Source organism: Acipenser ruthenus, chromosome 19 (assembly GCF_902713425.1).
Source record: "Acipenser ruthenus chromosome 19, fAciRut3.2 maternal haplotype, whole genome shotgun sequence".
In the NCBI taxonomy this organism is placed as follows: domain Eukaryota; kingdom Metazoa; phylum Chordata; class Actinopteri; order Acipenseriformes; family Acipenseridae; genus Acipenser; species Acipenser ruthenus.
Genome location: NC_081207.1, coordinates 6,972,225 through 6,998,424, shown reverse-complemented (window position 1 = coordinate 6,998,424; position 26,200 = coordinate 6,972,225). Strand labels below are relative to the sequence as shown.

Genomic DNA, 26,200 nt, shown 5'->3' with positions numbered 1-26,200 from the left:
ATAAGCTGTAGTTGCCAGGGGCGACAACTACTGTGAGTTGGGATACAGACAAAAGAGTAAAACAAGACTCCTCTCAGGGACTGGATTGGTAAAGGCTGCTCTGTTGATAGTAAACAGTCCAGTCATGCAAAGGTTACTTTCAAATGACTCCCCCCCCCCCGGTGCTAGGCAAGGGCAGACATAATGAGAGCTTATGAAGATGGATCTAGAGGGAGATGTTTTCAATCATCTCTAATACAGGACCCATCCAGTTTTGAGGTATTTGTAACATTTGGATTGTCTACATGTTTTCATATCTGGGAAGCCAAGCGCCAGTATCCACTGCAGCAGCTGGCTGAGAATGGATGCAGGTTTATAATGATGACTGATGGATTAACCAAATGTAAAGCATTGAAAATGTCCAGCATCTTCCAGGAATTGATAACAAACCGCTTTTAACTGGTATATCACAAAATAGTTTGCAAATGTTCTCCACATTGGTACCATTCTACCAATGGCTCATTGGAGATCATTTCATTAGGGGTGTATGGTACAGTAGGTTCTGGTAAATTCTGTTGGGAGATTAAGGAGTTAAATACATTGTCACTGTGTGAGCTGCTCCAAAGGAAAGTCTGGATGGCGGATCTAGTTTTTTGAACAAGTAACAGACACATTAGCAGTAATTTAAACAAACAAAGTAAGAGATTGGAACAGCATGTTTTAAATGAGGCTGGGAGTTCTGCAGCCGTTTTGGCGTAAAAGTGCCACGAATCAACCACATCTGCCAAGTTCAAAGTATTTTCTATAGAGGGGCGCCAGTAAACAGCATCTGCTACAAATACATGTGTTTCCAGTCTTTCATTACCCCTGCATTCACATTTTGACTTTCTTCCTTCAATTTGCTTTCAGTGAATACAAATGAATGGAAGTAGCAATAAGGAATCTGTTTATTGTAACTAGACAACATTTTCAGCAGCATTTTAGCATATTGTATAAATCCTGTATGCTTGTCTGCAGCTATTTTATGCAGTATTGCAGTTGAAACTATGGGGACAACAGCATAGCTTTAAACTGAGATTAGAAGATGTCTGCTATGTAACCTAAGTAACCCATGGGCTCTAATTCTGGTCAGTGCTGAATCACACCGTATACAATATGTGTAAAGCTTCAGATATTTTTGTCCAACTACTGAACCACTCAGCCACCCAGAAGCAATAAGGAGTGCATGAACTCCACTTATCCATTACCATTAGTATTGTAATGCTATTCATGGTACAGCCTCTAATTCCCTTCTGTTCCATCTAGAGGTTCTTGACAATTAATTTACAGGATTGATGTAGTGCGACTGCTCATCACTTCACAAAGCACTCAACATTCATATGGATGTCTCTTAGAAACAGGAGATAGTTCAACTACCAATCAATTTCCTGTGAAACGTTCCAATGCATAAGACTCTTCCTCACTGAGATTTAGTCATGTGCAGTACCGTACCTGCTAGCGCAGGTGTAGATATGTAGCCTAATGTGTAGATATGTAGCCTAATGTGGTTATAGCTATCAAAATAACACAAATAATCTATTGTGCGCTTCTATGCATTATATATAGTATATCTGACAAATGCAGTTTTGAATTACACACGTTTTAGCAAAGACGTATTCAATAATACTATAGTAACTTAAAGCTCTGTTTGAATGTCTTCTCTTGGTCATTTCACCTGCAGAGCAAAATTCCCCCCACAGTTTAATCACCTTCCTTTCTGTCATTAACCAACCAGCTGCCTCCCCAAATGACTGACATGCTTTACAACCAATGACATGCTTTGACCCTAAAGGTACTGCTGAGGTGAAATTACTTAGGAAGTGAAACATTGTAAATACACGTCAGGAAAGATTAATAGTATTGGTTCATTGGCTAGAACTACTTTTATCCATAACTTCATTAGTAAAGACATTAGCAGAAGCATTTGTCTTTATGACTGTTTCAACAACATTAACAACACGTTACCTTAAACAATAAATCATATATGGGATATCTGATTTGTAAAATATGATTAGGGTTACCATATGGCTCCAGATTAACCGGACACTTTGAGACAGACCGGGATTTCAAAATTCCCCCTAAACTGAAAGTAATAAACGTATAAATGAGCTCCACCTTTGCTGAGATTAATCCTGCTGTGGTGGAATTGCTTGGGCGCAGCAAACAATTCACACTGATCAGCTGCTTCTGATCAGATCTTAATGAACGAATAGCTATCGATAGAGCAACGAGATGATGATGCGATTGTATTTGCAGAATAATATGGGCGATTGAATTTTAACAAACAGAAAAAAATAGCGACTGGCTGCAATTCATTCTTGGTATAATACAATTATTTGACGAGCATGCGGGTACTTAAGCACCATTATTAATTATAGCTAAGGATGGTTCATTTACACCTTCATTTATTTCAATTTAGGGGCAAGTTTGAAATCCCGTTCTGTCTCATATACTGGTCCCTGGGAAAACTACACTTCACAGAAACAGGGTGGTAATACTGTATTTAATGTTTGCACAGTTGCAAAGCTAGTTCAGATGACATACTGTGTACCATTTATAACTTTTAAGAGGGGCTTATGCAGCATTTACCTAAACATGTGTGATGGATGTTTCAGTGGGTAAGCCTTCAGTCAGCCAGGGCGCTCTTGCAAACCAACAGATAATCAAAACTGTTATTGTAGCTTGCTGAGGGGTAATCATAAATATAAATACACTGTGCTAAAAAGCAGTTTCCATGTCAGTCAGAGCTTTATATGACATCTTTATTAGTCAGCTGAGGGAGACAGAGACTTCTAAATGTCTGGAAGGATGTAAACAAATAGCTCTTCAAGTAAATTTGTGCCATTGTATCTACCCACCAGGTGTTGCCAAGCAACAGAGCTCTACTGCAACGTGGTGGCCAATCTAAGGTATTACCATTATTTTGATATGTATAGTGATGTTGTAGAAGCTTGTGAAAGAAAACTTTTTTTTATTGAGTTTTATTGAGAACTTTGTATTTATTTAAATTATTATTTTATAATTACAAATTCACTGGTACCAGTATTACAAAACTTTTACATTACCTGTATTTACTCAGGATGTGGAAAGGACCTTTTTATTGGATTTTTGTTGTAAAAATTCCCCTGATGCCTTGGTTCCTTGTTTCTGAGATAGGCAGCTTATGTGGCTGAACACCAGACTTGGAGCCACACCACACATGGTTATAAGGCTTGACAAAAAAAAAAAGAGGGCAGGAAGGGGTGTGGATTAAATAATAGGGGAGGTGTAGTAGGTGAAAGAAGGGGTGATTGAAATAGAAGAGGTCATACATAATGTTCTCCATAAGAACCATAGTGCCAGGAACATTATACGACTAGTAATGAATACCTGTCACCATCAAGCTGCATGTGTGCCTTGTTAAGGTTTATATATTGCAGTCTATTTGTTTTGTTAGTAATAAACCAACACAGATAAGCCCTCACCGTTTGTCTCTATTATTATTATTATTATTATTATTATCCCCTTAGAGGGTTAACACATATGACCTGTGTCACACATCTTGAGATTTATTAAGAGAACCATGAATCCAGTTTGATTAAACTTGGCAAGCACATTCTTCAGGTTCTCAGAATCTAGCTCTAGGTGACCTACATTTGCATGATTCTTGCTTTGTGGTAAAGCTAATGAGAGCTATATTGCTGGAAGCATCGTCTCAGTTTGATACCACAGTGCACTGTACAGTTCATCATAGATGTAGAACGTCCCACAGGGTTGCTGATTTATTTCTTTATTTGCAATGTAATGTGCTTTACCAAGTTAATACACACTTTCTGGAAATTACACTTTTATACTTCCACGCTTTTCTTAGGAAATGAGGCTTACATTCTGTGAAGAACTACAAAGTCTCAGATAAGCTTCAAAATAAAGGTTTTAAACTGTGGCTTTTAAATCACCTTTCTTATCCCTTACCATCTCCAGCAATGATTACTCATTGATCACCCACTTATAACTATCACATATGCTACTCAAATAAGGCTTGATATTAATCTTTTTCTTGAATGTTTCCAAATAATCATTGGGTTTATACTCGGCTTGAATTTAACTTAATCAAAAATCTCCAAAAAAAAAAAAAAAAAATGTTTTGTAAGTAGAGCCAATTTTCCTAATTCCTTCCTGTCTAGAAATCAAAACATAACTGTGCATAACTACTGTATACAAAATGTCAGATGGACGTGACAGTAACTCCTGCAGTGTTCCATTAGCAATTTTCATGTCGTGGGGCTTTAAATACTACTCAATGAAATTCATTCTTTAAGTATGGTACTTATTGGCGGGATCTACAGATGCTTGCTACCACATTTCTCTAGTCTGGTTTACACTGCACAGCTTATAACTCAGTGGGAGGATAATTGTCTTATAAACAAGGTCTGTATGGACCAAGGTGCTGCCTGAGTGCTGGAATGTGCACATGTGCTTTTTCTGATATTGCTGCTAAACCCTAGTGGTGTCTCTAGTCTGTGGGCTAAAGTACAAACACACAATTACATTGGCATGTACAGTATGTCTAGAATGTTCCACATAGTTACAAATATAAATACTAAATGGCCAGTTCCCCAATAAAACGTCACGTGTAATTACACTGTAATTGTGCAGTGTTACGTGCTTTTCACATGCATTTGCCTGGATTTGTTTTTCTGCAGTTTTTTGTTATGGCTTGGCTGTGCTTTACCATAATTTCCTATGCATGGTATATCAAAGTAAACTTTTCACAGCATTGGAGCAGCAGACACTTCTATCTAAATGTAATGATTGAATATTTACATTTAAATAAAAAAAAACAGATATCTGCTATTGTTTCATTAATGGCCCTGAATATTACATTGTCTCAAAAGTGTTCATTAAAATGTGTATAATGTAAACGTATCTCATGTTTATAATGAGTGGCTCTAAATACTGTACATTGTATCCTTTTTTTTACAACTCCCACATGTCATTGTTGGGCTATCCCAGCTCCATCTCTCTGTACCACCGTGGTTCCCAGAGGAAAGCTGGCGAGGAACAACTCTTTAAATTGGCAGCCCACCATTTACAACCATGTCAAGCCGATGCTATCAAATTACTAAGCACGTTGTCCAACACACACAAACATGTTCCGCTACGCTTCTAATGATAAATGGGCCTTTGATAATGTTTTTATTATTATTATTATTATTATTATTATTATTATTATTATTATTATATAAAGGAAAAAGGCTATTGTAGTGGCACCCACTAGAGAAACAGCAAGTGAACCTGTTTCAGACAGCAGAAAGCATACATGGTTAATGTTTGCCTGAGTGGAAATAACATTTAGTCAAAGTATGGTAGCTATATGGTGCAAAAAAAAAAACACCCACAAAACATGTAATAACGTTGTAATAACTAGGTAACTACCAATAGACCCTGCTATTAAATGGTAACTACAGGTGGAAAGAGTATCATTATATGGAAATGGCCTGTAAAATGTAATTACATCAGGTAACAAAATGGTGTTCACAATAGTTACCATATAAGAGCAGGAAGCATTGGTAGTATTGTAATCATTTATTAATGTTAGTTTGTCTGTTACTTTATTATTATAGTTTATTAACATATAATTGTCTATTGCTTTTCTCTTACTCTTTCATTTCATATGTTGATGCATACGCATCATGACAAATAATACATATTTATTTATGTATTGATTCATATTGTGTCTGGTGGTCAACTCTGTCTTAAAGAACACTTCAGCTAAGAAAACACTTTGCTTGCTTCCTGAGGGGTGTTCTCTTAGCCGGAGATGACTGTGTATAAATCATGTGTTATATATCACCATTAACAATTTATCAGAATTCTAGTACATCTTATCTTGTGTACAGATGTCAACCCTTGCAAAGATCACACAGTACAATTCTCCATTTTTAAAGCAACACTAGTTAGTACTTCCTGAGTGCAATCTTTGTTTTTGTAATGCATTAATAATTGAATACGTCGTCACATGCTGGTTGTCTTATTATAACAGCAATCACTTTGCACAGCTTGAGCAGACAGAACTGTCCTTTTGCCCAAACTGCATGACATGACAACTCTTATCGCAATAAGAAATACCCTATATAAAAAGTAAAGTTATACAAATAAAATAGCCTGATATAAAAAGCTTAACTTTAAAGTCCCTCATACTGCTAGCTTCCTATGCAGCCTAGTCTAGTTTTGCTCTGCTGTCAACACCATTTATTGATAAGTATGTATTTAGAAAGAAAATTTACTTGATGGCTGCCTTTTTAGTTTGAATTGTGTGTTGCTTCAAATGACAGATATTTAATCACTGTCAATAACCCTTGTCAGAACAACATTACAATGCCATTTGATGCTATGTAACCTTTAAATTATATCTTAAAACTAAACTAAATGATATATTTCCCCTCTTAATGGTCAGTAATGCCGAGTTTTACACTGCAGTTCGCTAGTTAAATACTTCTAAGTATAAGTTGGCAAAGCAATCTACATAAATACTAAGACAGTCTTAAGTTGCACTTTGGCTTAAGATGTAGTCCATTTAGAGCTGAAACACATGCAAGTTGAACTGATATGATCTCATCTTCCCTTTTAAAGTTGGTGACAATAATCTCATTTATCTCATTTATCAGATATAGCACAGAAAAAGGGTTGAGCTGGGGTTCTGGAGCAGCTACAGTATTTCCTGCCTTTCACATAAAAAATAAAATTCTAAATGTAAATTCATAAGTACTTTAATGCACATAAATAATATTTGTATTGATACAAGGGGTCGTCCAAAACGATCAACTAGTATCATGTATTCCGGTATCTGCAGCCATAATCAAATAGTAAGATAACAGTGCATCAATAATAGAATGACGACAAGGAGGAACACTACAGCATAATAGTGAATTAGCCCACTGTGCCATTTCACTTACACGGAAGAGCTTGCTTTTTAATGGACGTAAAGGTAAATTAACCACGTCTTTGAAAATAAAGAAAGGAATCAGCAGGATTTGAAACCCGTCCTCCAAGGAGGAACAGTACAGCATACAGGTGAATTTGCTCACTGTGCCATCTCACTTTCATGGAAAAGCTTCTTTTTTTATTGCTTATATAGGAAATTAGCCAATTCTTTGAAAATAAAGGAAGGAATATGCTGGCTTGAACCCAGTCCCCAAAGGAGGAACAGCACAGCATTTCACTGATTTATCGCACTGCACCAAGAGTAAAGCTGGCTCGCCTGCTGTGTGAAACACATTATTGCATTTTGTGATGTGGACCTGGGGATAAGGTTTGATTCACAGCTTGGTTTAATTTGTGACTAACTGGATTCAAAGCTAAACCTTTTAGCTCTATAAGGTAAATTGAACAATATTTTTTTTTAAAAACAAAGGATTAACACTTGTGTCTCATGTGAGAATCAGTCCAATGCTCTACTAACTGAGCTAGCCATATAACTGCTTAACAACAGTGTCCAATGCCAACTCGTACTTGAATTTATTGTATTCTTGTAGGCCTAGTTAGTTCAAGAGGTCATATTTTTGCAACTACAAATACATTGCAAGAAATAAGCTGATTTTGCAATGAGCAGTATTGCATGACAGGCAGGATTCTTAGGTTAAAGACGCTTTTTTTGTATCATACGGTGTACTATATGAGATTCCATCGACTTTCTGAAGATGTCGCGCTGCTGTTTGTAGAAACAGATTTCAGATTTTAGACGTTATTATTGTATTTGTATTTGAATGAATTGTGCATGTATTTGCAAACCGGAGGAATATAGTAAAAAAAAAAAAAAAGAATTGCCAATGACCAGTGGATTGTGTTTTAATTGTGATGTGCAGTCTTTCTGTACCATTTGGCATTCAAATGATGACCCATGATATACACTGCTATTGCAAACCACATTTTATCAGAAAGGAATTTAATAGGCCCAAGAAAAATTTTAAACATACACTGAGAAAAATTAGAGCTTGCCAACGCTCTTGTGCGCTAAAAAGGAAACAAACGTTAGAGGATCCTTTCCCTCGACCAAAAGTAAAATAGCATGAACTGGGACAAAAATGACACCTCTGGAGCAGCTGGAGGAGCACCGGAGGTGAAGCAGGGGCTGCTGGAGCAAGCCTGGAGCCAGAGCATGACCTATCCTACTTTGGTGTATCTGTCTTAATAATCAATACAATATATATATTGTACTGCAGTACCCAAGGGTAGGATAAGTGTGGAGGTTGCTGTTTCCCACCCTATCAGAAGTCAGGTAATACATTTTGCACTGTGGCAGATTGGTTTGGGAGCGTGTGAACATGGATACTTGTTTAATAATAAAGTACAAATAAAGAAACAGCGCTGTGGTGTGGACGTCAGCCCAGGCTAAGCAAGCAGCTCCTGTTTTGTATCAATGACGTGAGTAAAAAGCAAAAACAACAAGAAGCAATATTAATATTCACTAAAATCAATAATTAGAGCCTATCAATAAATCAGTGTCATTTCTGTGTGCCTGGCGTGTTTTCTTAAGGCTGTATAATAACAATAACATTGCATGTGAAATATTTTAAACATGCCAAAATGTCCGTCCGGCAGCCTGTCCCAATCTGGTTGAACCCACTCCCTTGTCAAAACTGCATGATTAGTCTCTGGCGTCATCTTTCTGTCTGGTTTCAGCTCAAGTTTCAAGCATTTGCTCCCACGCAGAGTTAGCACCCCCTACCTTCTCAAGTGATTAACAGTTGCAGTAACTGTTTTAAAAGGTTCCCATGGTAAAAGCAAAGCAAGGTGTAATCAAGCTCAGCAAAAACATGGTAAACGAGTTCTTTTTTAGAAAATCGTCTGGTGCGTTTTCCAAAGCAGTCCTCTTCTCAGTGTTGCTCCCTTGACTTTTAGCTGCTTGCGAGTCACTTCCCAGAACTCAAATCAACTCAACAAATCAACTCAAGACTGTAGGACCTGTGACAGACACAATGTCAATTTTTTTTTTTTTTAGCTCTATCCAGCAGTAGTAGGCCTGACCCCTTGCGTTCCAATGTGGAGGAAAAGCCAGCTCTATTCTGTTGTTAAGAAGATGCATTAGAGATTACAAGCTGAATTAAACAGAGGAGCAGGTGAAAAGGGGCGGTTTTGATATAGTAGCAGATATAACTGGTACAAACATCATGTTACTTCACAGGATTACCAGTATATATTGCCTCGTTTGTAGGAACATGTTAGCATTCTACCAATGACTTTACCATTGCCTCCAAGTACAGAATCATTGCATAGCAACCACTGTAGTGCCATGGCTGCACTTGCATTAAAGACTGAAACACCATATAAAACCTTTCATTGGTCTATACCTGAATAAAATGTTCATTACATGCTATAACGCTGCAGATCATTACACCTACTGGTCCCTTGGTATGCTAATTCAGAAACTACATCTATGTAACCACCTCATACATTCCCTAGAAGTTTAACAACAACAGAAATGAGATTCATGGTATAGCAGACATTTAATAAAAGCTGGAGTGAGCGCAGATGATTTCAGACCATGCAAGGCTATCCGAGTGGAGCCTTTCCACCTCTTTAAACCTGATGGAAGGCAAAGCTGACATCTTAGGAACATTAAGGGTCTCACTGGGTTGATTCTTTCAGCTAAAAGTCCTCCAATTAATTTCTTCACAGGCATTCAAGTGCTATTACCACCCGACACTGCCTTCTAAATGGTGCTTTACTCGATGTTAAATATACTACATTTCAAATTGGAAACCAGAAGGCCATTTTCTTTTTTTATTTTTGTCTCCCAAACCAATTGTGAAATCTTGTAATTTCCACAGAAAAACAAGGTGAAACATGACTTTGTACATTACAAATCTAGAATGTGGAAAAATGATGAAGGTTGATGCCACTTAAGCAAACCAGAGGAGCATACTGAATTCAATAGCCTGCATTATTCAGTCGTGTTCTGTGGCGCGATGATGCCACCTTGTGTTTTAAACCAGTACTACCTCTAAGAACCCTGTGAAATGAAAAACTGAGGTGAAATCTCATTGATAAATAACCAACTTGTCCTTCTTAATGTACTTGATCCAGGAAACATCAGAGCAATATGAAATAGTGACATACAGTATAATATTAGTATTGAGACAATTCTCCTTAAATATCTGACATAAATAGTTACATTTATTACACTGAGCTTAACAAATAACTACTCTATGTAATATTTGCCCTGTAAATGAAATCATTTCCAAGATATTTATATATATATATATATATATATATATATATATATATATATATATATATATATATAGAATATAAATAAATATCTCTTGTGATAGTTTTTTGTGTATTCACATATTTACATAATAACACAGTTAATATAATATCTGACAGACTTGACTTTACGCACTTTGTGCTTTGCAGAATCTTGTACTTAATGTTTTTGCATGTAATAGTTTGAATGCAATACATATATAAAATAATACATTTAGCCTAAAATAATATACCTCTAGACTAAAATTCATCTAATGGATTGCTTGTCCCACTAAGCATGCAAGCCTGTTACTACAGTACATGTACCAACATTGTGCAGGCTCTGCTGCTACTCAGGGAAGTAAAATGATAATATATATATATACACACACACACACACACGCATACATCTGCAGAGTCTCTTCAGTTCAGACTGGACCTGAGAGAGGCAGAGATGGAGATACCTTTACATAAAAGTTTGAAACACGCTATTGGATATCATTATAATACTAGTGTTACCCTGAAGAAACCCCAGCAGAGCCATTCACAGACACCAGCATTACTGGCACACTGGTGGTACTGTGGTTCTGCAATGGATTACACTACTGAATTTGTGTTTAACAAGTCTTATTGTTCTAGTAATACTGAATATGTTTGTTCCAGTGCTTGTGACGGCTTCCTGCAACTGTTTGGTTTTCGATGTTGGAGCAATATGCCATTTCCGGTGTACTGTACAGAATTTCACGCTGAAATTTCACATTGTAATTATATACTATAGGAGAGTATAGTGCGGTGTACAGTACTATAGTATTTTCTATATGAGAAAGTCTATACAGTACTAATAGAAAACTGATTTTAAAAACTAGGGTTTCTTGTCACTTTATTTCATATTTTAACAGTACAAATGGTAACAGCTGTAGATTGGATGACCTTCAGAAATGTAGCCCAGTGTTTGGTATTGCTATAAAGATCCTTTTTTTAATGAATAAAGTGCCCTGTCTTTGTGTTTTTAAATCACACCTGTATTTGGAGTCCGTGTACATCACTTCTCTGCATTAAATCACAATCGCATTAAAACTGAATGGATAAAAATCATGCCATTTATCTGGAACAAAATAAAATCAGAACACAATTCAACTCGTGAACACTAATATGGTAGCGTTCAGATAACAACACAATCATTTCTCAAAACTGCAGTCCTCTACTCAGCCCTACATTGCTTTATATACACACACACACACACATTTCAAACCACTGTGCAATAAATTATACACTGAGGAATTAAAGGTGCTGTTTTAGTGTGTATATATAAAAATTAAATTGTTGGTAAATACTGCATAACTTGAATTGATTCAAATGTTAAAAAAGTTTGCCTTTGAGGTGTAGTACATCAGTACAGGTGTCTTTACTTTTTACATTCTGATTTATCACTAAACAAATGTTAGACCAAATGACAAGCAAGTGTCTTAAAAGTGTCCTAAACTTCAGAACTTCTATCCTTCCCCCAAAATGCAATATGAACAGTGTTGGATAGTGGATTTTTTTTATTTTAAATTGATTCCCCATGTCTGTAATCCTTGGTATTGTTACAATTACTTGTAGGATTTTAAGAAGCACGGTTACTGCAAAACATCATATAAATGTAAAGCACAAGCGAAAAGCTGTTTTTGTTTATTTGTTTACTGGTCAATAGAAAAGCAAACAAAATAAAAAGAAATATTGGAGAATAGCTCAAATCACTTCCAACCATTGAAAATTAGACATGTGAAGTGCAGGATCAATCAATTTACTGTAATAGAAATAATGTGGGTTCATGGTATACTGCAACTTCAGGGCTCATCCATAACCTTTATTTAATCAACTTGCACTGTACTGGGATAAGCCACAAATGGATTTGTTTATTTATTTAGTTTATTTATTTTACAGCAACAGTGAATCCCTCTAGTTTGTATCCAACACTGATGTTAGGGTTAGTACTGGTATAGCCATGCAAATGATACCATCCAGCATGGTGTTGTAAAATGCTCTAAAAAAGTTTTGGTTCATCCTAACGGGGAATACAATAGCCTGATCAAATCAACCTTAGTTTACTTGTTTACATTTACCCCAGCCGAGCATAGTATCCGATGTAGTATCTCAGCCCATGAGGAGAGGGAGAGGATGGCCTGCAAGTAAAGGCCTTCCACCAGCAGCCAGTAGTAATTAGACCCAAACGGTGATATTTTCCCTATCATTAAGAATCATAGAGCCCTATTCACAAAACTTGAAGGACTATTTTAAGGCATGTTGCATTAAAGACTGTTTTATTAAAGTCCATTTTGATTAAATAAATGTTTGAGAGAGGGGTAGAAGTTGTCATTTTTCAAACCTAATCTATTTATAAGAACAAAAAACAGTCCTTAAAAACAGTGCTTAAAGATTTGTGATTAGACAAAATAGTTTTTATTTAAATAGTCATATTTCTAAGCAGCAATAGTCCAAATAAAATCAGTGATCAAATGCAACACAAATGTGTGATACTATGTTAGGCTGGCCAAAAATACACCACAAGGTTAAGCAAAAAAACAAACAGGGTTGCTTTTTTTTCTACTGACACATGACTGTGTTCCTTTGCCTGACCTGTCAGTTTCACTGTTATCTCACCCTTTGAGTCACCAAGAGCGATACCTGATCTGAAGTGAAGGCTGCTTCCCAGTCCATGGCGCTGTTTCAGAGGGGTTGTATCTCTGGTGCAGAGACAGAGACGGCCCGCAGCATGAGCACCACAAATAGATTGATAAGAATGGAGTTCCTCATGCAGTGCAGTCTCCTGGGGAACAACCAGCAGGAGGAATTGAAGCTGCCAGTGCATGGGCATGTTATCTCAAGATAGCTTGTCTGCTCCATTTTCTGTGAAAACATGCCAGTAATCTGACAAAACTATAACAAATCCAAAATGAATTGTCTGGGTTAATGTTAATGTTAATGTCTAGCTACTCCAGTTTTATTTTCCTTTAACAAAAATGGAGCAAATCATTTTGCCATGCAAAGCAAAGTCGCAGACTGGTAGAAGCAAGATTATTATGGAAAATCCTTATCTTTTATATGTGTGCATTTTATATTAATATCATAATAACAAATGTGTTTGCATTTTCCAAGATACATTTTTAAAAATAAATAAAGTAAGTGCTTGAAACAATGTCCCAAGGTTCATTTCTTGAACCATAGTTACTCTTCAATAGGTGCATTAGCAGCAGATATCCACAAGATGGCATGCAAACAAAAAGGAACCCTCTTACAACTAGATTCATCCTTTAGCACAGCTAAAATGGTATCTATAAGATTTTTCTCTCAGCAGTTCATTACTGATAACTGAGTTACCCAGAACACAACTCTGCAATCTCACCAGTGAAAAGAAAGCAACAAGTAGCATGGAAAGGAAAGTGATTAATTTCTGGACGCCTACAAGTGAGATTGCATCAGATAAGACTATTTGATTGATTTACTGCAATGTACACATACAATGCATTGGGTTGTTTATGGCCTGTGATTAGCACAGTGCAGTATGTGCTCTGCTTCACAAAGCAAAACAAAAAAGATCTTGACTCTCAGTCTAAGCGTTTTGTTCATGTACTGGCATATTACCTTTTTTATGTATTTTTTTTAGTATGTTTCCTGTAAATCAGATGCTGTTGATCAGTGATATTCAAGCAACATATTAATAAAGCACACAAACAAACATGTACCTGAAGGAACCTAAAATGCCTGCTGAGAAGCTTTGTGACGCTACAGACAAGGAGTAGCCCGCTGTGTACACAGCTTTCTGTGACTCCTAAAATAAAAGGGTTTGAAGATAGGCGAACCTCATCAAATAAAATAAGAATGGGTGGACCAAAACTAGAGATAGAAGCCTCACCAGAGCCCTCAAATCCCACAACCTACTTTAGAAGTGCAGATGAAAAATTACAATTATCCCATTTAGTTTTAAGCACTTCATTTGAGGCATGAAAAGGAGTTCAGCAAAGCTATGGTTCTGTACTAAGGTTCAACAGTAGCATGATGGCAGCTACAATGGTATTAAACAATCTTCATATTTCATATACAATGGAATGAACCACCACACATCGGTAATTCATTATCCTACCATTGATCTGAATGAGTTCTGTTGAGTTGTACCCGATACAAATCCATTGTGTTGCCATTGCTGGTAAAGTAGTGGACTTCTAGTTTGTGCTCGGGGGTTTCTTCATAGGAATACGCAAGCATTATAATAATAATAGTACTGTTAAAAAATGGAACAATATTAAAACCACCAGAGTAGTTTTTAAACACAAGCTTATGAACATGAAATAGCCCTTATATCTAGCTTAGTTGGTTCTAAAACATAGCAACATACTGTAGTTTGTAACATTCCCAGAACCATGTTACAATGTTCTGCCTACCATCTCATGCTGCACAGAGGAGTCCTCCAGACACTCGGTGAAGTCTCACCAGGGCAGGGAGGAGTTCTCCAGCAGCAGCCAGCTCCCATTCTCCATGCACCTCCGATACACATGGCCAGACTGCACTGGAAGGATGAAGTCAAACAATCAGCACACAATATAATCGGAAAGAAATCCGTCTATAACTTTGAAAGCATTCAATTATAACTTCTGTGGTAAAACTGAAAAAAAAAAAAAAAAAAAAAATGTATTTAAACCCCCATAGGTCATGTGCATTGTACATCAATATTGGGGGCAACATAATTCACTTAGAACAATTAAAAAAAAAAGCAAGGGCAGGTTAATAAACAAATTAAAACAGCATTTAAAACTATACCTTTTAAGAAAATACCTAGTACCAAGTGAGGTACTTCACTGGTACTTTGCTTGACTATGCATGATTCAAGTGGCACAGACAGAAAGCATGTTAGCTTGATGCAGGTCTACCCAATACAGCATTAATTGCAGCGATCATTGAGAAACTGATGTGTATGTTACCTCTTTCATACCATGGCAGGTACAGAGGACAGGGCACACGCATCACATTTCCCGCAAGAGAATCTGGCCAGCAGGAGTAGTTGTCAAATGTCCGGTTGAAGAACACATCTATTTACATGCAGAAATGATCAATAGCACACAAGTATACTAGGCATTTATTCTTTTTGTAAAGCTGTATATTTTTTCATACCAGACTAATCTCTTTGCAGGCAATGAATTGTCCAGCTGTATTTTTCTCGGTTGCCTGGGCCCCACACATCCAAGTTCTTTAATGCAGGTCAAAAACTTTCAAAAGCACAGAACAGATCATAAAAATAAATACTATGTAATTAAAGCCTTTAAATCAAATTTAGACAGGGGTCATGTATAATCACTTCCTGAAGTCATGCAAGGGTGGTAATCTTTATGCTGTGCTACTTATCTGCAATTAGTTTTCACAAATGATTTGACGGTACAAGAAACAGATAGTAAAAAAAAAAAAATGTAATGGTCCAAAGCTGTTAAATTGTCAAATACTAATAATTTTGTGGCAAAATTATCTATTGTCAAATAAAGAGATTCTAGTGCAGTTCACCATTTGGATTAAGATGAATTAACATTGAGTAGTCCAAGATTAGTGCTAATTAGGGTGCGTGAAACCAGCCGTAAATGTTAACAAAACCACCACCCCCCCCCCACACACACACACACACACACAAAAACACACGCGCAGAAAGAAAAAATGTGTCAAAAGAAAACATTTTATTTACAGTACTTCCCCAGTTTACAAATGTGAATTTCCTTTTTCTAGTAAAGTTTACAACTTGTTTCTCTTCACTTAAGAAAAACAATGGATAACATTTTGTTTGGTTTAAAACAACATCCATACAGCTTATTCTGTATGAATGTCTAACTCCTTATGTTAACTTTATCTCTTTCATATGATCCTGAAAGCAACATCTGTCTAAAAAACAAACAAACATTTACATCCCTTGGGGTGGGTAATAAAGAAAATTGACATTTAACACTCCCCCAGAAGCACTCTTCTCACTTACATGTTTTTAACCACGAAAACATGCAGCGCCAAAATTATTCCTTGAAGATTGGTTACAATAGTACCCTTTTCCTTCAAGATACAGTGCCAATGTATTGTTATTTGATTGTGGTCAAAACTTATTGGAATAAGTACATAGCAAATAAAGCACATTTTTAGTTGCATCTTGGCATTACAAGAGCTCTATCTTTCTCATCACTGAGTTTTTCAGTTTGATTCTTCTTTACAATGAAACAAACTGCTGTTTCAATGGCCTTAAATGGTCACATTTAACAGAAATAAGAGCCTTGATGCTAGATAGTGGAAAATCTACAACAGTTATGGAAGAAGCTCTGCCTTTAAAACAAGGGCTAGAAATGGAATAGGCTTGCAGATGCTGTTAAGCCAGACTCCAATTCTGTGGCCAACTAGGAGATAGTGTAAGCGTTTGAGAAGCTCCAGTGTTTATATATCAATGCCGCAGACCTGCTGCTGAAATCGAATGCCAGTCTTCTCTTGTTTCCTTTTTATTCAAACACCTAATCATAACGCAAATAAATTTTGTGCATTACTTTCAGGATTAAAGTGAATAATTATATAGAGAATGGCTTGCAATGCAGTAGGATCTCTGTATATTTTGCAGAAATAAGGTCTCAGAAACAGTCATATTAAATTATTTTTATGTATTGCCAACTCCAGGCTTGATACAGATGCCGTCACAGAAATTACAGAAATAAGCATCTCTACAAACGGCCACTGAGCATCATATAATTAGAGCAGTGTATGGTGACTTACAAACTCATTAAGAACCAGCATGGCTGTAATTTAACAGTAAAAGTTCACTGACTGATTTTTGCATCTTTTGTCCTTTACGTCATCCACACGTCTGCTTGTTAATTGCCCCTGCCAGTCTGCCAGCTATTAATTGCCACTGAGATGAAATGGAAGCAGTCCCCCTTTGTAACTGATTTTTACTGGAAGCTCATGTGTAAATTCATGTACACATAGTATGCAGACATACATGAATACACATTTATATGCAGGTGTGTTAAACCCCCATCATGAAGTCCATTCTGTAGTAATGGATTTTATTTATGTATTTATATAAAATTGACTTTTTAAAAAGAGCTTTAAAATCAAAAGGTATAAAAGATAACAAATAAAATATTCCATACAAATGTACATTACATTACAAAAAAAAAACCTTGGTGACCACAACCCCCTCCCCCACCAAATCAACCCCACACCTTTTTGCTTAACTGCTGTAACAACCAATCAGATTTACTCAGATGCAAGAGGTGCCTGCTACAGATTCATGCAACTCTATTGGCAAACAGAAGGGGTTGTATTCCCATTTCTGTAGGTGAACCAGGAAAGCTTGTAAGCAAACACAGCCTTGATTTGCTCACTCTCAATTAGAAGACAAATACAACAAAGTTGCTATAATCCCACTGCCAATAAGATGTTGCTTTTAGACAAGCTGCGTAACCCCAGGAGGGTCAAGCGAGGCTTTAAAAAATTATATTAAATTCTGTCGTATTCTTTCTCTCTCTTTCTATCTATAAGTCACTCGGACTTGAAACCTGAATTATAGAGCAAGGAGGAAGACAGTTTCTGGGGTGGCTTCCTTTGCAAGATTCAGATCCACAGGACCAATTTAAGAGTGCTTCCCAAAAAAAAAAAAAAAGCCAATAGCTCAAAAACCAAACAACTGAAAAGTTGAACACGTTTATAGAGTTATTCTTAATTTTAAAACAACTAGCTGGTGGTTTGCTAGGCAGGGAGGGTTTGACCAATTGTGTTTCTTTAAGGGGACAAAGATTTCAACTAAAACACAACCCTGCTTCATTTTGTCTTATCTGCATGCAACTTCAAGAGAGCCAGGAGAGAGATCAGTCATTGGTTTCTTTACTTTGAAGCTGAAGAGGGACGGGTGATTGGGGGAGCGGTGATTGGGGGGGGGGCAGTCATTCCAGACTGAGGCTGACAGAGATGATCAGTAGAAAAGAAATCTCCCAAGGACTGCCTAAGGAGTGGAATGGGACCTGGCCAGGCAGGCACACATTTCTTAAGATTTCTTGGAGTCCTGTGTGTTCCGTCTCTTTACATCACTCAAGTCAATGGGAGTAAATGCTGATGGGGAAAAAAACACAAAACAATAATCATTATCGAATTACATTTAAAAATCAATTACTGGTTCTGTTTATAAATATGAGGACTGTTTAATTTTTCACATAGCAAACAAAATAAACTTCCTTGAAATACATTTTTTTTTTTTTTTTAATTGAAATTCAATATTGGATAAATTATTGAAAAAAAAAAAAAAAGCAACAGCAACCAGACTTGCAAGCAAAAACTAAATGAATAGACCGACCTTAATCGTTCCATTCTGTGTTTTTGGATGAACTGAGACATAACGCTGGCTCCAAAGAAAGATTTCTTTAAAGCTTTCAATGTGTAACGTAAATGTAAAATTTGTCAGGGTCGCTAAAATATGATCTAGTATGAATTACAGCAGATATTTCTTGAGACAACCTTAACAGATATAGCCTATACTTCACCGAATAGGTGCTGTGACAGAAAGCTGAGGGTGCAGTACTGTATATACTCACTGTTAAGCCCAGGGTTTGTCGTCTTCTCAACATACTGCTGGGGTCCTCGCTCACTCCGATCACTGGAGGACGCAAGGTCTCTCAGGACACACTGCCATGCTGGAAACGATAAAAATAACCAATATATAACATGACTTTTATACCATGTTGTTTCATCTTTTCATATTCAATTGTTTCTTTTGATGCACCTTGCCCCTATAATAAAGCATGCAGTCAGCATGTATGTAAGTGAGCAGCTCACTTTAGAATTCCTATGACAATTTGTTTGGCATCTGGGTGTCCACGTGAATGGAGAATTTACCATCATATATAAATCGAACGTTTTCTTCATGTGCTGGAGTGAAGAGCTCGCCAGTGTTGGTAGGGGACCGGGGGCTGGTGTTCCTCTTGCCATTTGAAACAAATCTAGAAGCAGGTGAGCTGAAATAAAACAGTTAACAGGATTGAAATGGCAAATCTCTCTGCCTTTCACTCAGATTCCAAATCTCTCTTTATTCTGCAATACCATAACGACACAGTAGTTAAACAAACATCACAAAGGATCCATTGAGGTCATAACAGAAGTCTTTCACTGTGCTGAATGGTGCATTCAGCTAAAGTCAAAATCAGAGCAGCACAGAACTGACTGAATTATAATCCTGAACCTTAGAAAATGAAAAACAGCTCAACTGTAACTGGAGCCCTGTAGTTAAGACCTAATTAAACAGCTCAGATGAGGTCTGTTTCTGTCCATTAAAGTACTCCCACTACACAGACTTAAGATTGGCTTATTCCTGTGTATTGGTATCTACAGTTTCAATGGCAACACACAAAACCCTTGAAAAAAGCCTTCTATTCCTTAGAAAAAAACACCATTATTGCACACTTGTAACAATATTGCTTTAAAAACAGACCTACCTGGTCATTTCTTAGATCTTAGATGCCTTCCTGTTTCCTTCTTTTTTGTCGATCCACTTTACCTTTGTTAGATATCAGTTGAAATTTATTGGGTTTTTTTTCTTCCCTGTAAAAACAGTAAAGGGTTAGGTTAAAAAATTCAAAGTGCCTGCATATTTATTCCCTGCAGTGTGGCACTGAATTAAATAACTCCGAGCTGTCTGTGGCTGACAGTGTTTGTGTCTGGTGCACCTATAGTTAAGTGTTTCACATTTTAAAAAACACCAGTGGTTACATCATTATAAAATAGGGTGTTCTGATTTATTTCATAAAAGTACAGAAACTGTGACGGTTTTATGAAATTACACCCAATTAGTAAAGATGGGAGTGGAACCCTGGAAATGCCTCTCCCTGCCTAGAGACTATTACAATTGTTTCTCCAGGGCTACTGGCAAATACCACACCTTAACCTAATTTGCTAAACGCCCTCCCTTTGTTGTCCTTGGCCTACGTGAATACATCTTAAGTTTTGTAAAAATATGTTTTAAAAAAACTGCAAAAACTCTGGTCCTCAATTTATACCCAAAAGCAAATAAACAGTTTATCATGCGACACAAAGGAAAAAAAATAAAATACGTGGCACCATTATAACGAGAAGCTTTCTGACAAAGCATTAATGTTACATAGTAACACTATTTTAGCGTCTTATGTGTTTTTTCACCCTTATTTAATGTTTACATTCTTAAAGACGATACAAAATGAAATCGACTCGAGCTGGGTTAGTTGAGTCCCTATACAGCGGTCTCAGCACATGCAATGGTTTGACTGGAAATAATGGTGTATTATCACAGACACTGCCTGTTTAAATCGTTATCTGTTTAAACTCAAAAGTAACGTGACACATAACAATATTTAATTTAAATATGCAACATATGTCATAGTATATGTTATACCGGTAACACTTTTAGCGGCATGTAAATTGAAAGGCCTAAACAGACGGATATATTTCATTGTCATGCAATGTAATCTTTTCGACTATTGCATCTTTTTTTTGTTTGATTATTTACAGTCGATCTGCACCTTTCTCTTTCCGTTCGCTGCGTCGTTTTCATCTTCCTCAGTCCTAAATTACCAGGCCAACGTATAAATCAATAACCAACTGAACTCTATAATAATGGTGCAGTTTACACAATCTGTACAATAATCTTTCGTTTTATATCACTTACCGGTTTCTTCTTTCTCTTGTTTCCACCGCAACTGCAGGCCTGCACAGGCCGTGACGTCACTGACCAACCCCTTCCGGGAAATACACAAGGATAATACACAAGCCAAACGTGTTGTGTTGTTCGCCTTTCGTATAATAAAGTTTTGTTGATAGATTTTTTTTTTTAATTCTTGTTTTAATAAACTGCACACGTCAACCTCTGACGGCCAGCAGGGGGAAGCAAACACTCAGGGATAATATAGGAATGTATTGATTCGTGAGCTACAATGGAGTTGGAGGTCAAAATGATCACATCATCATTCTGAAATAATTATTCTTCATTAAAGAATTTTTCATTAAGGGCCCTGCCAAGTTTTGGGGATTTTACATTTTCTGGGGGGTTTAATATAGCGGGAAGCATATTTATAGAACAGTCTTAGTTTCAAATGTGTCACTGTAAATTCATAACCCCTCAGCTCTAAGCTAGTGCCACTGGAAGCACACCCTGTCACTTTTTACTCTAGATCTAACCCCAGACAAAAGGCCCAGCCCAGGGTGATTTTTCTGACCAGGGTCACTTTTTCAGTTTAGGTTGACCTTTGCCAGGTCACAGCGCGAAGGGGAAATTAAAACAAAAGATTAGCATTTCTGAACTCAGTGGGCCCGAGTAAGGAATGGCCAATTTACAGAATAGAGTACATGTCTGTGAATCCCTTTGCATTGCATATTAACCAGACGTGAAGGTCATCCCATTTTATTTTTAGGCAACAGTGTGTGCTATATATCCCTGAAAATGCAGATGTTCTAAAAATTGTGACTTTTCCAGAAAATACATGATACATCTGTGTTTTATTGTAATAAAAAAACTTTATTTAAGAAAAAAAGATATTCCACTTGACACAAGAATTAAAAAAATAATAATAATAATAATAATAAAGTAAGATGTTCATATACACCAAATTCAACATACGTCCATTTAAAAACATAATTGTTACTGACAGCTGATATCTGCTCATAGCTTCACTTGTATGAAACTTAAGGATATGTTTAAAGATAGATAATACATCTGGCATTGACATAATTGAAATAATAAAAAAGTATTTGTATTTAGTTGATGTCCATTTCAAGCATTGTGTTCTGGATCAAGTTGCTAGCCATTTCCTGTCTCCTGGTTGTGCATCTATTAAAAAAATCTGAAATCCTCCTTTGGTGGTCAATTGGAAGAATAATGTCTGCTGTGATTGGCTGAAGACCAGCAGAACTCAAAGAGACTGTCAGTTAAACTATTATTATGTGTACCTATTTAAGTGCCTGAGTTGTTAGTTGATCCTGTAGTTTGTAATCAGACACTTAACATCAGACACTGGGTGCATATAAAATACTATACATTGACAAATGTGCACAATAAGGTCTACATTAGTCAATTAGTGACCAAATTATAGATTTTGTTGACCAGCATTACAAATAGTGCATATATTGATATACGGAAAGTGCAATACACAGGGCTGCAAGTGCAAAATGAATTGAAAGCAAGTTTGGACATGCTGTTCATAGGGAAATTGACCTTCATGTGATCCTGTTTGAGCCTGTAAACACCTTGACGACAGGGGTCAATGGGGGATTTACCTGGTATGCAGTAAAAACAAGTGGCTGGCATTTTGCTATACAAAGCAGTGTGGAGTAGTGGTTAGGGCTCTGGACTCTTGACTGGAGGGTTGTGGGTTCAAACCCCAGTTGGGGACACTGCTGCTGTACCTAGATAGCTCCAGTAAAAACCCAACTGTATAAATGGGTAATTGTATGTAAAAAAAAAAAAATTGGATCTCTTGTAACAATTGTAAGTCGCCCTGGATAAGGGCATCTGCTAAGAAATAAATAATAATAACAAAGCAAGATACAGTGGTAACATGCATGGCAGTATCTTCTGTATATCAAGCACATATCTCTATTTCTAGTCTGTTACTAGCTTGGTGCAGAAGAAGTGCCTCGGTCATCCTTTTTTAATATAAAAAATACTCTTTTTTGCATCCTTATCTTGCAACACAAACAGCTAGCTCAGAAGTGGATGCTGTGATTGGCACAGCCAGCCAATCATCAATCAGTTTCAGCTTCCGCTTCTCCCACAAGTAAACCAATGGCAGAGCACCCGATATGCCCTAATGGGGAAGGGGAGTCTGAGAGGACATACTGCAATGTGTCCCTTTTTCTGTCACCTTAGTGTCAAAAGGGCAGACACAAGTAGAGTCCTTTTCAGTTAACCGTCTATCCAACAGGAGCTTGTCATTCAGGCCACGCCTAAACCTTTGAAGAGCATGACCAGTTCTTTGCTGTCAGGGTCGATGAGGTCAGCTGGTTTTTCACCGCCTTCATTCACTGCATCTACTTTGGCACCCAGAGAGATGAGGTATCTGGAGAATAAAAAGGGAGACAGTCACTACAACATTACATAAACCAAGCTTCGAGAATACCCAAACTAAAGTGGAAGATATTCAAGTAGGACCCTTTGAAAGCACCAGTGGAGGTACCAAAAAGGCCAGCATGTTAAATACTCACCTCGCGATGTGAGGGTAGCCATCACTGCAGGCCATGTGCAGCGGAGTCCAGCCGTTCTCGTCTTTCTGGTGAATATCAGCACCATATTTCACCAGCAGCTTCACACACTCAAGGTTCCCTGACAGCACAGCCTCATGCAGCGCTGCCATGCCTGAAACAAACAGGAAACAGTGGCATTCACATCTCTATTTATGTTAAATCTAAAGCAGTCCGGAAACAGTGGCATTCACATCTCTATGTATGTTAAATCTAAAACATTATTAGAAGTACAGCTAATTTTGCTTCATAAAGTCGAATGAAACCTGCTGAATAATGTTACGTTAGCATATTGAATTACATACCGCTTTCTAGTTATATACTTATGACTTCCAGAAGACTTTTGCAATATCATTTTGTTGTTTCTTTAATTACATAATGTTAAATAAAATATATAGGTTTTATTTTAAATGATGTCTCAATCCCAAAATTCTAGGTGATGCAAAACTTGTGGTCATAGCTGTATACATATCTAATATATAAGCAATCTTTGCATAAATAAAGGGGGTGGCTGATTTGCAACAAATCTTACAGAGCGTACACCTTGATAATCTACAGCACAAGTCTCTTCCACATATGGCACAGTCACTCCATAAAACCAGTGTAATTGTAATTCACCCACCTGACAGGTAGATGGTATCCAGTGTCACTTTCCTGGCCCTGATGAACCTCCCAACCTGCTCCAGGTCCCCTTGTCTGATGTGGTCCTGAAAGACGATGTCATTGGGGAAGCGTACTGTCCTGGCTGGCTTCACAGGGACTGCAGTGTTGTACTGCGACACTGGGTATTGATAGTAATACTTCATACTGAAAACGGTTGCGTCTCCCTCAAGGAAAAGTATGCCAATTCTGCAATACACCTATGTATTCAACCTGTTCTTCTCCTTCAGTAAAAGATGATTTCCTCTACTGTTTCACGTGTTGGGGTGGGGGAAATAAAATATATTTATATCTGGAACAACCTGAGTGGATTATTCATTTGAATTATCTCCAGTGTGCTTTTCTCAAAATCATCTGTTTTTCTTCTGAAGATTTAAAAAAAACAACAAAAATTAGTTTCTTCTTGAAGAAAATTAAATCTTTGCTTCTGCTCTAGTATCAGCTACGCAGACTTGTGTGAAGAAGTCAAGTACTTTCTAAGTGCTTGCTGAACGGCGAGACTGGGTCCCTATATATCCTCTGCAAGGACTATTTTGGTGTCTATCACCTCATAGATCAAATGACCCTGCCATGAACATTAGCCAACTTCTCAATTTACAGGTTATGTCCCATTGCATATCCCAGCTGTAGTGTGTATGCACCAGGGGCCTTTTGCCGGTAGCAGACCACATTTATACGGTTCTTGTAAACAGCAGCGGCAAAACACTGAAAACATTTACTGTAAAGACGTGCCTTGGATCAAAATATGTTGTTGCTGACATTTAATATCGACCCAGTGCAGAGCAATAGTTCTAGATAAAACACATGGGGTAAGAAGGCTGTTGACAGGGGGTGGGGAGGGGAGGGGGGGGGGGGGTTGTTAAAATGTATTGCTGTACACAAGACCACAAGGTCAACAACTCTCTTCCACATGTCTGGAGGTTTTGACAACATTCTAGAGGTCATTAAGTCATGCTATTGTGAAGCTGTTGATGGTAAAACGTTTGTGTCTTCTCAGGGTCAACTCCCACCACCCCCCATGGATGGTCCTGCCTGGGAATGTGAAGGTGGATATTGCAACCCTTGAACCAGACTGCCATATACAACCAGAAATTCCAATGTCACTTGTTCATTTATAGGGGGTAAAAAGCAATGAGACACGGAACGTCAGGACCACAGTGAAGAGGATGGTACTGTATGGCAGTTGGACCCATAGAGTACTTATTGACATTACAAATCATCCTCTTCATCGTTGTCTCCAGTTAGACTGCAAATTTCTATTGACTAAAAAGTTTAGAACAAAAAAAAAAAAATCTGTAAATCATACATATCATTAAATTTTTTAAAGCTAAAATGGACACTCCATGTTTTGTTTTTTTTTCTTTTACATTAAGTTGCAAACCAACTGCTTTCCAATAAGTTTCTGAACCTTAGTTCTGGCTTTTACCAAGTTCTATAAAAATGTACTGACAGACTCCGTGATTACGTTAGTAGCCCTTACTGTTATGAACACCCATACAGAAATGATATCTAGTACTGTATACTAGGTTAAAGATGCCTTTGTATGCATTCAGGTACAGTAGTCTTGCAGTTCAAATGTTCGACACCCCTGCAACTTCTTTCCTGCCCAACTGAAGATAGCTTGAGACTAGTTTAATACAGCTTTATAAAGCAAATCCACAATCTACTAACCTTTTCAAACATGTTTAACTAGCATGCCTTTAATTAATCATGATTGTCTAAAATTGTAGTTTAAAACTTTAATAAAAAGAAAGAGACCTAAGATCATTTACTCACTTGTATGTAGTTTATTTTCCAGATCACACATACTGGAATGGAGCAGTAAGCACACAATACTTCAGCAACAGGTTGGCATCCCATGCAGTTGGCATGTTATCCAACACTTTTTACAACCCCTCTGTTAACCTCAGAACACATAGCAATAACTAGCAACCTGAGAACCAACTTGCCCAATTCTGAGAAACTAAAGTGTTTTGCAGCCAATGAAACCCCAATAGTGGGTGTAGAACTTACAAGCAGTCATAACTAAACAGTTATCATAAAG

At 37.2% G+C, this 26,200-nt stretch overlaps 2 protein-coding genes across 3 annotated transcripts; both read right to left on the bottom strand.

Moving 5' to 3' along the window:
• Nucleotides 1-15,925: 15,925 nt before the first annotated feature.
• Nucleotides 15,926-21,045, bottom strand: LOC117424304 (mapk-regulated corepressor-interacting protein 1-like). Of its 2 annotated transcripts, none has more exons than XM_034040529.3 (5): nucleotides 20,930-21,045; nucleotides 19,725-19,830; nucleotides 19,129-19,247; nucleotides 18,828-18,926; nucleotides 15,926-18,348 (listed from the first exon to the last, which is right to left on the bottom strand). In XM_034040529.3, the coding sequence occupies exons 2-5, from the start codon at nucleotides 19,730-19,732 to the stop codon at nucleotides 18,284-18,286; spliced, it is 291 nt and encodes a 96-aa protein (XP_033896420.1). In that variant the 5' UTR covers nucleotides 19,733-19,830; nucleotides 20,930-21,045; the 3' UTR covers nucleotides 15,926-18,283. The 2 variants fall into 2 exon arrangements, with proteins under 2 accessions (XP_033896420.1, XP_058848427.1); XM_058992444.1 differs by lacking the exon at nucleotides 20,930-21,045 and adding an exon at nucleotides 20,784-20,905.
• Nucleotides 21,046-21,758: 713 nt separating this feature from the next.
• Nucleotides 21,759-24,696, bottom strand: LOC117424043 (protein phosphatase 1 regulatory subunit 27-like). Its single transcript, XM_034040066.2, has 3 exons — nucleotides 24,119-24,696; nucleotides 23,461-23,611; nucleotides 21,759-23,315 (listed from the first exon to the last, which is right to left on the bottom strand). Exons 1-3 carry the CDS (start codon nucleotides 24,300-24,302, stop codon nucleotides 23,192-23,194), a joined length of 459 nt encoding a protein of 152 aa, XP_033895957.1. The 5' UTR covers nucleotides 24,303-24,696; the 3' UTR covers nucleotides 21,759-23,191.
• Between the last annotated feature and the right edge of the window lie 1,504 nt (nucleotides 24,697-26,200).

Excerpts from the sequence above, each read along its gene's own strand:
- LOC117424043 (XM_034040066.2), bottom strand. The coding sequence starts at position 24,302 with ATGAAGTATTACTATCAATACCCAGTGTCGCAGTACAACACTGCAGTC. Across the intron at positions 23,612-24,118 it reads GGATACCATCTACCTGTCAG|GCATGGCAGCGCTGCATGAG; the intron begins GTGGGTGAATTA and ends TGTTTGTTTCAG. Across the intron at positions 23,316-23,460 it reads GGCTACCCTCACATCGCGAG|ATACCTCATCTCTCTGGGTG; the intron begins GTGAGTATTTAA and ends TTTATTCTCCAG.
- LOC117424304 (XM_034040529.3), bottom strand. Across the intron at positions 18,927-19,128 it reads CGTTCGATTTATATATGATG|CATGGCAGTGTGTCCTGAGA; the intron begins GTAAATTCTCCA and ends TATCGTTTCCAG. Across the intron at positions 18,349-18,827 it reads GACAAACCCTGGGCTTAACA|CATTTACTCCCATTGACTTG; the intron begins GTGAGTATATAC and ends TTTCCCCATCAG.